This window comes from Bos mutus, chromosome 3 (assembly GCF_027580195.1).
Source record: "Bos mutus isolate GX-2022 chromosome 3, NWIPB_WYAK_1.1, whole genome shotgun sequence".
In the NCBI taxonomy this organism is placed as follows: Eukaryota; Metazoa; Chordata; class Mammalia; order Artiodactyla; family Bovidae; genus Bos; species Bos mutus.
The window spans coordinates 28118804-28133979 of record NC_091619.1 but is presented as its reverse complement, the minus strand read 5'-3'; the positions used below and the strand labels follow the sequence as shown (position 1 = coordinate 28133979).

Below are 15176 nucleotides of genomic sequence, written 5' to 3'. Positions count from 1 at the left end.
GAGTCAAGTGGACCTTAGGCAGCATTACTATAAACAAAACTAGTGGAGGTGATGGAATTCCAGCTGAGCTATTTCAAATCCTAAAAGATGATGCTGTGAAAGTGCTGTACTCAATATGCCAGCAAATTTGAAAAACTCAGCAGTGGCCACAGGACTGGAAGAGGTCACTTTTCATTCCAATCCCAAAGAAGGGCAATGCCAAAGAATATTCAAACTATCACACAATTGCACTCATTTCACATGCTAGCAAGGAAATACTCAAAATCCTTCAAGTCAGGCTTCAATAGTACGTGAATCGGCAATTTTCAGATGTACAAACTGGATTAAGAAAAAGTGGAGGAACCAGAGATTAAATTGCCAACATCCACTAGATCATAGTTAAAGCAAGAGAATTCCAGAAAAACTTTTTGCTTCACTGACATTAAAGCCTTTGACTGTGTGGATCACAACAAACTCTGGAAAATTCTTCAAGAGCTGGGAATACCAGACCACCTGATCTGCCTCCTGAGAAACGTGTATGTAGACCAAGAAGCAACCATTAGAACCAAACATGGAACAACAAAACTGGTCCAAAATTGGGAAAGGAGTACATCAAGGCTGCAAATTGTCACCCTGATTATTTAACTTATATGCAGAGTACATCATGTGAAATGCCAGGCTGGATGAAACACAAGCTGGAATCAAGATTGCTGGAAGAAATATCAATAACCTCAGATATGCAGATGACACCACCCTAATGGCAGAAAGCGAAGAGGAATTAAAGAACCTCTTGATGAAGGTAAAAGAGAAGACTGAAAAAGCTGGCTTAAAACTTAACATTCAAAAAATTAAGATCATGGCATCTGGTCCCATCACTTCACAGCAAATAGATGGGGAAAAGATGGAAACAGTGACAGACTATTTTCTTGGGCCCCAAAATCATTGTGATGGTGACTGCTGCCATGAAATTAAAAGATACTTGCTCCTTGGAAGAAAAGCTATGACAAACCTAGATAGCATATTAAAAAGCAGAGACATCACTCACTTTGCAGACAAAGGTCCATCTAGTCAAAGATCTGGTTTTTCCAGTATTCATGTAAGATGTGAGAGTTGGACCATAAAGAAGGCTGAGCGCTGAAGAACTGATGCTTTTGAACTGTGATGTTGGAGAAGACTCTTGAGAGTCCCGTGGACAGTAAGGAGATCAAAGCAGTCATCCTAAAGGAAATCAGTCCTGAATATTCATTAGAAGGACTGATGCTGAAGCTGAAGCTCCAATATTTTGGCCATATGATGTGAAGAGACTATTTGCTGCTGAAGACCCTGATGCTAGGAAAGACTGAGGGCAACGGAAAGGGGAGGCAGACGAGGAGATGGTTGAATGGCATTATTGACTCAGTGATGTGAGTTTGAGCAAATTCTAGGAGACAGTCAAGGACAGGGAAGCCTGGTATGCTGCAGTCCATGGGGTTGCAAAGAGTCAGACATGACTGAGGAACTGAACAACAAACTGATACCCAACAAACACAACATCAGCAAGAAAACAATAAACTACAGACCTTGCAGACTTGTGAATATGGATACAAATTTACCTCTAAAATGTTAAGTACCATGACGGCAAGGATATTTGTCTATTTTGTTCACTGCCATACCAAGACAGTATCTGGCGCAGAGTATACACGCAATTATTTGTTGAATGAATGATTAAAATACTTCAATGTAAATTTGATAATATAGCAAGAGAATAATTCACCAAGACCACATAGGGTTTATGCTAGAAGGAGAGTAGGAAATCTTTCTGAGCCTAAAAGTGTACTTGGCACAGACATGTTAGGCACTTAAGGAATTGCTGACTTAGACAGAATCTATGAAATTTAATATTTTAATAGGATGTAGTTTTGATCATGTGCATACATGTCATCTCAATTACCAATTGTGTAAAAGGCCTTTGTCCCTGATTCCTGGGAGGTAACTCTTGGAATTTCCCAAGTGTTGGAAAGTATCTTTGTTTTCATGGTGGGTCCCTCGGACCACACCAGGTAATATATGCCAATAAAATGACTAAGAATAGGAGTAGCCATACCAGAAATACCAACTATGTAATTAGAGGGCTGGGGCTCTGAACTACATTATATCACCCTGATCTCTGGGGAGGGAACAGGAGCTAAAGACTGAGTTTAACTCCATGGCCAGTGACTCAATCAACCAGGCCTACATAATAAACCCTCAATGAAAACTCTGAATTCCAAAGCTTGGGTGAGTTTCTCTGGTTGGTCATACCTTGTGCATATTGCTATCCATCAGGGATAGAAGGTAACACATCCCTAAAGATGACAAAAACTTCCTGATTGGAGCCCGCCCAGACTTTGCCCTGTACGTCTCTCCTAATTTGTATCCTTCTGCTATAATAAAACTGTAAATACAGCACTTTCCTGAATGCTTTGAGTTATTCTGGTGAATTATCAAACCTGAGGGAATGAGTGGGGGACCCTGAAAGGCTGATCAGAGTAAGGATAGCCCTGCTGCTGCTAAGTCACATCAGTCGTGTCCCACTCAGTGTGACCCCATAGACGGCGGCCCACCAGGCTCCCCCGTCCCTGGGATTCTCCAGGCAAGAACACTGGAGTGGGTTGCCACTGCCTTCTCCAATGTATGAAAGGGAAAAGTGAAAGTAAAGTCGCTCTGTCGTGTCCGACTCTTCGCGACCCCATGGTCTACAGCCTACCAGGCTCCTCCGTCCATGGGATTTTCCAGGCAAGAGTACTGGAGTGGGGTGCCATTGCCTTCTCCAAGGATAGCCCTAGGGATCCCCAAAGTAAGGCTGGTATCTTGGGAAGGACTGTGCCTTTAACATGTGAAGTCTGGTCCAATTCTAGAACTGAAAACACATTCCGTAAAATTAAACATCTGTTCCTGATTTGTATTAATCTTAAATGTCAATCTTTACTAAAATACTAGGAATGTAAAAATATGTTAACATGCAACCAACCAAAAAAAAAAAAAAAAAGAATATATAAGTAGTACTCACTTTGACAGCACATATACTAAAGAACATATAAGCAAAATCAACATGCATCATATTAATGAAGACATTCTGAACAGAAACAAAACAGGGTGACCACTCTTCCTGTTAACACTGCTCTAAATATGTAGACTAATTCTATGAAATCAAATGTATGGTAAAAGACCAACTTTTCATTACACTAACAATTCGGCTGTATAATTAGAAAATCCTAGAGAAGCACTGAAAAACTGTTAGAAAAAATGAGAGTTTAGAAAACGGCTGGTTATAACAATTTTAATACAAACTAAAATCTTGCAAATATAAGAGCAAATACTAGTAAAAATACATAAGCAAATAAAAAGCCTCATACCTAAAGCAGCAACAACAAAAATAAAGGCAAACTATTTTCCTTTAATATGGAACTTCCCTGATAGCTCAGTTGGTAAAGAATCTGCCTGCAATGCAGGAGACCCTGGTTCGATTCCTGGGTCAGGAAGATCCCCTGGAGAAGGGATAGGCTACCCATTCCAGTAGTTTTGGGCTTCCCTTGTGGCTCAGCTGGTAAAGAATCCGCCTGCAATGCAGGAGACCTGGGTTCGATCCCTGGGTTGGGAAGTTCCCCTGGAGAAGGGAAAGGCTATCCACTCCAGAATTCCATGGACTGTATAGTTCATGGGGTTGCAAAGAGTTGGACACGACTGAGCAACTTTTACTTTCAAGCATCCTCTGATGGATGACATACATAAACAAAGTGTGGTCTATACACACAGTCAGTTACTATTCACCCTCAGAAAGGAAAGAAATATTGGCACAGGCTACAAATGGATAAATCCTGAAGACATTATGCTAAGTGATATACAGTATGATTCTATTTATGTGAGATAGCTAGAGGAGTCAAATTCATACAGTCAGAAAGCAGAATGGTAGTTGTCTGGTGCTGGGGATAGGAGGAAGTGGAGAGTTATTGATTTAAGAGTACAGAGTTTCAATTTGGAAAAATGAAAAAAGCTCTAGAGATGGATGGTGGTAATAGCACACTAGTAACGTGAATAGACTTAGTATCACTGAACTGTATACTTAAAAATGTTAGATGGTAAATTTTATGTGTATTCTACCATATGGAAAAAAAAATGAGCTTAACAAGATCTAAGCAAGTTTTGTAAGAAAAAAATAAATTCCTACAAAGCTTTACAAAAAGATATAATAGAAGACTTGACTAAAAGGAGAAAAATACCAATTTTCTCTCTATTCCCTCCAAATATATATCTATATTTTGGAGTGGGGTATGGGGAGTTCCAGTCCAAATTTCAATTTTTTTTGGTCTTTGATCATGATACAATATTCTAAATTATTTTGCAAAAAGTAAGCAAGTAAGAATACCTAAGAGAAAATGTTGGAAAAAACAGAGTAATCGAGGAATACTTGTCCTGCTCAATGTTACTATATATTAAATAGCTACAGTAATTAAAGAAATATGGCACTGATATGAAAATAACCAGGCAAATTGATGGTACAGAATATATGGTCCAGAAATGCACCACAGCATATGTGAAAATTTAATATATATAATTTATCTCAACAAGAAAGGAAATTCTTTAATAACAAACATGTGGAAAAATATTTAACTTCATCCTTATAAGTAACCAAAGAAATGCAAATTAAACAAGCAAAATACTAACTTTTGTATATCAAATTAGGTAACATTTTTTAAATTATGATAATGCTGATAAGATTGTGGTAAAACACAATCTACTACTTTCCAAAAGAACTGTCACCAGCAGTTTCACTATATGCACTAAAAACCTTAATATCTTTAAGGTCTTTGATCTGTTAATTTTATTTCAGAGAATAAACTCCAAATATATAATATATGAAAAATTTTGTTCATGATGGCATTAATTAATAGGGAAATCCTAAAAACAACCTAAATGTTCACTAAATGAGAAAGCTTATGTGAATTATGGTACTTTTATATAATGGAATATTAAATAGTTATAAAAAGTGTTTATGGTAAATCCTGTATGGTAAATCCATACAGACTTTAAAATATTGGGTTGGCCAAAAAGTTTGTTAAAGTTTTCCATAACATCTTAACAGAAAACCCAAGAAAGCTTTTTGGTCAACTTAATAGTATGAAATGATGGTGTGTCCACATGATGGAACATTATGCAGCAATTAAATTATATTTTTGAAGACAATTTTAAAAAACTGATGCATATAAAAGAAAATAAAAATCACCCCAAATTCTATCACCCTAACCCAACCTTCCCCTTTCACCTACTCTTTCTTCTAATTCACATCTATCTGCTCAGGAATCACTATATCTACATTGCCCTCTTTCAGGAAGTGTTTCTGATAAGCAACAGAGTACAGTGAAGAGCATACACTGCGTCCCTATACATAGTGAGAAGAGAGAAAACATCAGGTAGTGATGTGTGACACATAGTCCCCCCCTGTGACAGTGACTGAGGGGTGGCAGGACTATTTAGAAAGTACAGATACGGCAAGTTTATGAAAGCTACATCTGAGTGCAGATCTTAAAGATGAGAGAAAAGAGAGTCATGTGAAAAACCTTACAATTATTTCAATCAGAAAGAAAAGCCCTGGGTGAGGAAAAGAAAAAGGCCTCTGCCTGCAGTGAGCAAGGAAGAAAGTGCTAAGACATGGCATCCGAGAGTTCAGCAGAGGAGCAACCACGTAGGGCACTGGAGGCCCTGGTGAGGAGGTTTGGGCTTCTATTCTAAGAGCAATAAGAAGTCACTAAAGGGTTTTAAGCAGCGAAATGTGATATAGGTTCCATTTCAAAAGATTTCTAAATAGACATTTCTCCATAGAAGACATACAAATGGCTAACAAACACATGAAAAGATGCTCAACATCACTCATTATCAGAGAAATGCAAATCAAAACCACAATGAGGTACCATTTCACGCCAGTCAGTATGTCTGCGATCCAAAAGTCTACAAGCAATAAATGCTGGAGAGGGTGTGGAGAAAAGGGAACCCTCTTACACTGTTGCTGGGAATGCAAACTAGTATAGCCACTATGGACAACAGTGTGGAGATTCCTTAAAAAACTGGAAATAGAACTGCCTTATGATCCAGCAATCCCACTGCTGGGCATACACACTGAGGAAACCAGAATTGAAAGAGACACGTGTACCCCAGTGTTCATCGCAGCACTGTTTATAATAGCCAGGACATGGAAGCAACCTAGATGTCCATCAGCAGATGAATGGATAAGAAAGCTGTGGTACATATACACAATGGAGTATTACCCAGCCATTAAAAAGAATACACTTGAATCAGTTCTAATGAGGTGGATGAAACTGGAGCCTATTATACAGAGTGAAGTAAGCCAGAAAGAAAAACACCAATACAGTATACCAACACATATATATGGAATTTAGAAAGATGGTAACGACAACCATGTATGTGAGACAGCAAAAGAGACACAGATGTATAGAACAGTCTTTTGGACTCTGTGGGAGAGGGAGGGGGGGATGATTTGGGAGAATGGCATTAAAACATGTATAATATAAGAAACGAATCACCAGTCCAGGTTCGATGCAGGATACAGGAAGCTTGGGGCTGGTGCACTGGGATGACCCAGAGGGATGGCATGGGGAGGGAGGTAGGGAGGTGGTTCAGGATGAGGAACACGTGTACACCCATGGCGGATGCATGTTGATGTATGGCAAAACCAATACAATATTGTAAAGTAAAAAAATAATAATAATAATAAAAATTAAAAAAAAAAAAACAAGAGATTTCACATAAAAAAAAAAAAAGATTTCTCTAACTGTTGTGAAAAGAATGATGGGTAGAAAGAAAACTCAGAATAGACATTGTTCCAGTGATCAAGGCAAAGGGATGCTGGGGCTGTGGCCTATGATGGTGGCAGCAGAGACTGGGTTAGGTGCTTAAGACATATTCTGGAGGTCAGACTTACAGACATGGTTACAGATGGGATGTGAGAGTTGACAACAGAGTAGAAGGGAGTGAAAGTGTTAGTTGCTCAGTTGCATCTGACTCTTTGCAACTCCATGATTGCAGCCCACCAGGCTCCTCTGTCCATGGAATTCTTCAGGCAAGAATACTAGAGTAGGTAGCCATTCCCTTCTCCAGGGGATCTTCCCAACCCAGAGATAAAACCCAGGTCTCCTGCACTAAAGGTAGATTCTTTACCCTCTGAGCCATTAGGGTAGAATAGGAAGACTTAATTTTTCACTTGAAAATTGGGTGGTTGATGGAATCATTTAATGAAATGGGGGGAGATCTGAAGAATCAGTTCAGTTCAGTAGCTCAGTCTGACTCTTTGTGACCCCATGAACCGCAGTACACCAGGCCTCCCTGTCCATCACTAACTCTCAGAGTCTACCCAAACCCATGTCCATTGAGTTGGTGATGCCATCCAGCCATCTCATCCTCTGTCATCCCCTTCTCCTCCTGCCCTCAACCTTTCCCAGCATCAGGGTCTTTTCAAATGAGTCAGCTCTTCACATCAGGTGGCCTAAGTACTGGAGTTTCAGCTTCAACATCAGTCCTTCCAATGAATACCCAGGACTGATCTCCTTTAGGATGGATTGGTTGGATCTCCTTGCAGTCCAAGGGACTCTCAAAAGTCTTCTCCAACACCACAGTTCAAAAGCATCAATTCTTCGGTGCTCAGCTTTCTTTATAGTCCAACTCTCACATCCATACATGACTACTGGAAAAACCATAGCTTTGACTAGATGGACCTTTGTTGGCAAAGTAATGTCTCTGCTTTTCAATATGCTGTCTAGGTTGGTCATAACTTTCAAGGAGTAACTGTCTTTTAATTTCATGGCTGCAATCACCATCTGCAGTGATTTTGGAGCCCCAAAAAATAAAGTCAGCCACTGTTTCCCATGAAGTGATGGGACCAGATGCCATGATCTTAGTTTTCTGAATGTTGAACTTTAAGCCAACTTTTTCACTCTCCTCTTTCACTTTCATCAAGAGGCTCTTTAGTTCTTTACTTTCTGCCATAAGGGTGGTGTCATCTGCATATCTGAGGTTATTGATATTTCTCCCGTCAATCTTGATTCCAGCTTGTGTTTCTTCCAGCCCAGCGTTTCTCATGATGTACTCTGCACATAAGTTAAATAAGCAGGGTGACAATATACAGCCTTGACGTACTCCTTTTCCTATTTGCAACAAGTCTGTTGTTCCATGTCCAGTTTAGCATGTACAAAAGAAGATTGTAAAAAAATTAAAATTCAATTATATCCAAATATAACTTAAGTTCAAGATACCTATTAAATCTTCATATGGAAATGTCAAATAGGCAATTGGCTTTACAAGCCTATGTTTTCCCTGCTGGCTCAGACGGTAAAGCGTCTGCCTATTATGCAGAAGACCTGGGTTTGATCCCTGGGTTGGGAAGATCCCCTGGAGAAGGAAATGGCAAACCACTCCAGTACTCTTGCCTGGAAAATCCCACGGACAGAGGAGCCTGGTAGGCTATAGTCCATGGGGTCGCAAAGAGTTGGACATGACTAAGCGACTTTACTTTCACTTTACAAGCCTGAAGTTCAGCAGAGGTCAGTTTGAAGATATTATTTTGAGAATCACCTTGTTAAAGGAACAAGGTTTGATAAGAGTACCTAGAGAAAAGAATCTGGGATCTAACCTTGAGGATTCGAGGCTCAGTCAGAAGAAAAGTTTACAAAGGTCTGGTCAATGAGACAGGTGGAAAGAAATTGAAGAGAGAAGAGTTAGACAATCATATCTGCTCTCTCTGAACAAACAAATTTAAGATGATCTCGAAATAGTGAATGTCCCTTCATTTTTTTGTACATGAAACCATCAAATGAAAGGGTAAATATAAGAACAGGAAGGTCTGCATGATGTAATAGCATAAGCAGCAAAAAGAAACTCATAGTTTATTCAAACTTCTCCAATTACCTTGCATGAGGTAAAGCAGTAGCAGCCAAACAAAGATTCTTAAAGAGGTAACTTGAATCCACCAACTGCTGAAAAGTGGAAAAAACACAACTCGAACAAGCCCCTTCCGAGTCAGAGATGTCCATGGAATTTCAGGTTTGGCTTTGGCAAATGTTGAGCCTTTAAATATACATAAAACAAAACATCAAACATTTTCATACACGAACGCCCACTTGTAACACTACACTAAAAACAAGTGCGAGCAAAAATTAGCACATAACTTGTTCAGTTAAAAAGAATCCACTTAGATGTTCCAAACATATACTAACCTCAGTCAGCCTCCTTTGAATGATATACAATACATTTTTCTTCATTTCACAGCAGTAGGTCTCCAAATTCATCTCTCTTTCACCCTCACGGAAACCTTGCAATTTACATAGCCACATTAAGCAAAGGGGAAAGAAGGCTAAAGCCTGAATGATGAGGGAAGAACACTACTTTGGGGAATTTAGAGACGATATCTAAGAAGAATCTTTAGCACTCCAAGGAAATAACATGATGATATACCTAAAAGAAACAAGTCAACTTTAGAACTCACCTCTGATTAAGTCAACATCAATCAAGTCTGCCTTTATGTGACCCATCTTTTTTGGTTTGTTTTTGAAGCCCTAGAATAAAACAAAACAAAAAAACAGAAATAAAGTTTTGAGAATCCCCTTTAAAACAAAAGATAAGCTTACATCTTTTTTCTCTATTCCTGACTCCCTTTTACTGGTACATTTAACCCTAATGCCCTTAAAGGAATCTGTCATTAGTATTTGTTTAAGTTTTATCAAGTAACACGTGCATATACTTTTATTATCTTTAAAAATAATCAAACAGTACCAAAAGGTCAGTAAGTGAAAAATAGGTAGTCCCTAACGCACCTTACCCACTTCTCCCAATTTTATTCATTAAAAACAAATAGCTTTCATCTTTTTTAGCCCTTTTTCTTGTTGTTTACTTACATAGGTCTAAATAATATGTTTATACTGCTATTTTTCAATTTATTGATTTAAAAAATCATCTATGCACTCTTAATATATGAGAATTAAGCTCTCTTACACAGCACTAACTCCTACAACCTAACTTCCACCCAAAAGCATTTATCTTCACAATACAGTCAATTTCTGGCAAATCAGTAATTAGTTGTTTATGAATGATTCCTTGTGTGCTGTATTTTTCCATGTATTCTATGATGTCAGTGAAAATAATTTATCAGTTTCCAAATACTCAAATGCCAGAAAATTAATCTAAGTCTTTTTTTTCCCTAAAGGAAAAAAAAAAAAAATTCCTGGAAACCCCCTTCCCAGGACCCAGCAAGATAGAATCTTGCTGCTACAGTTGGACGAGCTGCTGTCTGGGCCTGCTGCACGTCTGTCACCCCAGAACTTCTCGCTCCCTGATAATCCCCTTCCCCATCTCTGCAGTGAGTCACTGCTCTATCCACGTTCTTGGGGCACATTCCTTTAGCAGCTTCCTGAGAAAACGGGTCACAGAAGATCACGTTCTCAATCCTTGTATGTCTGAAAAATTTACTCTGCCCTTATACTTGATTAAAAGCTACACTCGAGGATTCCCCTGGTGGTCCAGTTGTTAGGAATCTGCCTGCCAATGCAGGGGGCATGGGTTTGACCCCTGGTCCGGAGAGATTCCACATGCCATGGGGCAATTTAAGCCCTTGTGCCACAACTATGAGTCCACACACCCTAGAGCCTGTGCTCTGCAACAAGAGAAGCCACAGCAATGAGAAGCCTGCACACAACAATGAAGGCCCAGTGCAGCCAAAACCAATACAAATAAAGCTGCATTAGATGCAGAATTCTGAGTTGTTAATCATCTTCCCTCAGGAATTAAGACACTGTTTCATGGTTTTCTAGCTTCCAATGTTGCTGTTGCAAACTCCAACGCTATTCTGATTCCTGATCCTTTGAATGTAAATTCTTTCCTCTTAACCCTCACTTTATCCATGGTGTTCAGAATGATGTCTTTTTTTTTTGACAGAAGTAACATTCATGATAAATCATGTACTTTATCACATAATGATATGCCTTGATATACGAGTCTTTTATCATTTACTGTGCTGAGAATCCCTTCCATATAGAAATACATGTCTTTCAGTTTTAGGGACATTTTCTCATAATTTACATTTAAATTTCTTCTAAGACTTTTAACTTTTCTATTTTCTACCTCTTTTGTCTTTTTGTTCTGCTTTCTAGAAATTTCTTCAAATTCTTCTATTGAATTTTTCATTTTGGAGCAGAGACTGCCACCCTGTCCTGCCTGCCATGCCATCCACTACACATGCTGGGCTGTCACTCCAGGACTTGTTTCAGACAGGCAAGCTCCCCCATCCATTAAGCCAGTCTCTGTCACGGACTCCAAGCTCTTTCTTTGGTCTGGAAGCTGCACGGAGCACAGACCTTGGAGGCCTGTGGGGTGCAGCCCAATAGAGGAGTGTGAACTCTAAGGCAAAACTATCCTTCACTAGAGTCCTAATGAAGTCCAGACAGGACACAGTGGTGAGTAAGTGTGAACTGATTCCAGGGTTGGTTTGCTGTTGCTTTTGAAGCTAGACTTTGCCATATTTCACCACGGATTAAGAGGAGGGGAGGGTTGAGGAGAAGGTAGAAGCAAGCGTTTCTATTTTAGACGCTAGAAACATTTATTAAAGTGGGGAAACCAAGTGTCCCACTTCTCACACCGTTCACTGAACCCAGGGTGGGCAAGGTGTGAGTGAAGAAGCTGGAAGGAAACTTGAGGAGCCATAGGAACTGCAGACACATTTATTCTCTCTGGGCTCGCAAGGCAGCTGTAACACAGCCATGCTGTATTCTCTGATGGCTGACCCAGCAGACACAGCCAAAATGCAGCTGCAAGGGCTTTTCAGGTGAGCTTATACAGGCACACAGAACAAAAGTGGCCCCGTGGCCAAGTGAGTATATCCTGATGCACAGGCACAGTGCTATAAATGATCTCAGCTATTACATAACCATGTGACGTCACGGTTTACAGGATGTGGGGTGAGAGGCCGTAGGGCAAGAGCACCCGGCCACCGCCATCTTGGCTAACTGCTCCTTCCTACATTCCATCCCTGCAGGGTCTTTTGCCTCACAATACATGCACAGTCCATCTTCCATGATAGTCCCTTGGTGAGTTGATGCTGACCCTTGGATCCACATCCCATAACAGCAGTATAGGATACAACAAATAGCACTCGTCACCCAAGATGCAACCTGGAACTCATGTTACCTGCAAAAGCCCCCACAGGCATCAGGCCCACCCCTTCAAGGAGGGGATTTTGTGCTGTTCACAGGTCACCCACATGATTACATTTTTTAAATGTAAGGACACACAAAGGACACCGCTTTCACAGGACATAGCCTTTACAGTAAACACAACATCAACATAACAATTTCACTGATGCTGGATGCTTCCATTTGACCAAGTCTTCTGTAACCAGCCTGTGGCATATAGTTGGGCTATGCAGGTACCCTTGGGGAAGGACCTGGAACGTCCACTGGCATCCCTCCCAAGTGAATGCAAAGTGACACTGGCTCCCAGCTGTTATAGCTATAGAGAAAAAAGCATTAGCTGAGTCCACTACACGGTGGTAAGTGTCAACGGGCATGCATAGGTGGCACCGCGTCACTTAGTTCTCTGTGATCCACAGTCATCCCCCATGAGCATCAGGCTTCCGAACAGGCCACACGGGGGAGTTAAATGGACTGGACTCTAGGCGGGTTGTACAATGTCCACTTTTGCCAGCTCGGCAATGGTGGCGCCCGTTTCTTCATAGCCACCTGGTAGGTGATACTGTCTCTCAGCTGTCACCCTCCAAGGCGCTGGCAGTAACTGTGGGGGATGCTTTGTATAGCCCCTCACAACAGCCTTCACCACAGGCATTCAGAGATGAAAGTCCCCCACGGAGGTCTGTAACATTAAGACTTGCAGAACATCTATCCCCAAAATATATTCTAGGATCAGGGACACATACACAGTATACACCTGCACAGGGAGTCACCCAATTTCTAAATGTAAGGACACAGCTTTTACCTTAACCACTTGACTGCCACAGCCATCAGTGTGTGCCCTATGATCGGAAACTCTTCTGGCTCGCCATAAATAAGCCTGCATTTGGCACCGGTGTCAACCAGGGCCATTACTCTGTATATTAGCCAGTGACCAGTGAATAGCAAGTTCCACGTGGGGCCTCCCGTCCCCTCTTGGGCACTGTGGGCAGGCATGTTGGCCTGAGCCCTATTCAAGGTGGAAAAGGCCATCTGAAGGAGCACCCTTGGGCACCATAAAATATTTTAACTGAACTGCCGTATCTCTTGCTGTGTATGCGTCTCCCATTTGGTAAACTTCTGCTCAGTTCTCAGTCGCTTCCATAACTCTAGAAGTACGTGCTAAGTCAATTCAGTCATGTCCAATTCTTTGCAACCCTATGGACTGTAGCCCACCAGGCTCCTCTGTCCATGGGATTCTCCAGGCAAGAATACTGGAGTGGGTTGCCATGCTCTCCTCCAGGTGGTCTTCCTGACTCAGGGATCGGACCTGTGTCTCTTATGTCTCCTGCACTGGCAGGCAGGTTCTTTACCACTAGCACCACCTGGGAAGCCCCTCTAGGAGTACAGCATTGGGCTGTTTATCAATTTTATTTCTGTCAATTCCCACTGCCAGTAAATCGGCCCACATCTGCATTTACATCACCTGGACAGGGTCTTTACCAGATTGGTCCCCCTTCTGGATCTTCACACTCCTAAAACCTTTAGCTGGCCACCATCCTCTATTTCTCCCAAGGTAGCCACCATCAAGGTGGCCTCATAGATGTGGCACCCCACATAGGGTGCAGAATACAGATATCCAAAAGAGGTGAGCGGGGCATTGTTCAAAATAGCATCTCACGTGCTACCTATGAAATGCTTGTCATCTGAGCCTCAGGTATTTAGGTTAAACATCAACTGCTTCATGCCCAGTTCTCTCATCACTTGAGTCAATATCTGGGAGCTCTCCCATGTTCGCCCACATGGTGTGGATGGCAGTGTTAATCCATTCTATCAGGGTGTGTTTGGTTAGATGCATAAGCACTCTGCAATCTTTGTCTCAACAAGGGGTGAGTAGTTATAGATGCTAACTGCTCTGTCTCAACCCCAGAACAAATGATACCATCCACCCCTGCATCCCAGAGTTGCAAAAGCCACGCTGCCAAGGGTTCCCCTTCTTTTGCTGCAACTGCTTACCCAAGTTGACCAACTCTGTCTGAGTATATGGTAAATATGTTGTGAATTCAGTCACACTGGGGGCCCCTTGAGGATGTCCCCCCACCCCGGGCCATAGGTTGCTCATTCTTGACTTTCTATTGTACAACGGGCCTTGCTGACAAGTGGAGACCTGTGGTCTCAATGTTCATCATCGTTCAAGCTCCTTCACCAGGAACTATACTCGGCGTCTCAGCATCAAGCCCCCACAGCTTTGAACTGTGTCTGTGAGCATCTGTGCTGTATCTCAGTGTATTTTATGCATCTGCTGGCAGGATATGTCCTAAGATAATCACTTCATCACTTTATGCTACTCTGGCTTACAAAAAGTTTCATAGGAATGCTCTACTTTTGGATAATGGGGGAAACCTGTATATTCATATTTACTGAACATGTTTTGTTTTATTAACACATAAAAAATGGTTTTGCAGGAAAGACTCAGGATCTGAAAGTCATGATAACTTTGCTGTATATGATGACTCACAAGCAAATTTGTAAATTATCTTTTGTGTTTCAAAATCCTGGTTTGCCTAACAGTTTTATTTCATTAGTATTAATAAGGAAAATTGTTTCAGAGGACTGGATAAAGAAGATGTGGTACATATACAGAATGGAATATTACTCAACCATTAAAAAGAAGGGAATAATGCCATGTGAAGCAATGTGGATGAACCTAGACAGTGCCATACTGAGGGAAATAAGTCAGACAGAGGAGGAGAAATATTATGGAATCTAAAAAGAAATGATACAAATGAACTTACAAAACAGAAGGAGACTCACAGACTTAGAGAATGAACTTATGGTTGCAGAGGGGCAGGGGCAAAGGATGGGAAGAAGGGATAGTTAGGGAGTTTGGGATGGACATATACACACTGCTATATTTAAAATAGGTAACCAACAAGGACCTACTGTACAGCACTTGGAACTCTGCTCAATGTTATTTGGCCACCTGGATGGGAGGGGAGTTTAGGGGAGAAGAGA

At 41.1% G+C, this 15176-nt stretch overlaps 1 protein-coding gene and 1 non-coding gene across 5 annotated transcripts in view; one reads left to right on the top strand and one right to left on the bottom strand.

Moving 5' to 3' along the window:
• PHTF1 (putative homeodomain transcription factor 1) overlaps positions 1 to 15176 on the bottom strand; it is an 80188-nt gene that overhangs the window by 41607 nt on the left and 23405 nt on the right. For all 4 annotated transcript variants that reach the window (XR_011463629.1, XM_070367463.1, XM_070367462.1 and 1 more), the window contains exons 4-5: positions 9491 to 9560; positions 8914 to 9072 (exon numbers count right to left, since the gene is read on the bottom strand). Coding sequence is in view for 3 of the 4 variants with exons in the window: in XM_070367463.1 (XP_070223564.1) it covers positions 8914 to 9072; positions 9491 to 9560 (229 nt within the window). In the remaining variant the exon portion in view is untranslated. The remainder of the gene's footprint in view (positions 1 to 8913; positions 9073 to 9490; positions 9561 to 15176) is intronic.
• On the top strand, positions 8320 to 8391 carry TRNAN-AUU (transfer RNA asparagine (anticodon AUU)). The gene has a single exon. It is a non-coding gene; the product is annotated as a tRNA-Asn (tRNA).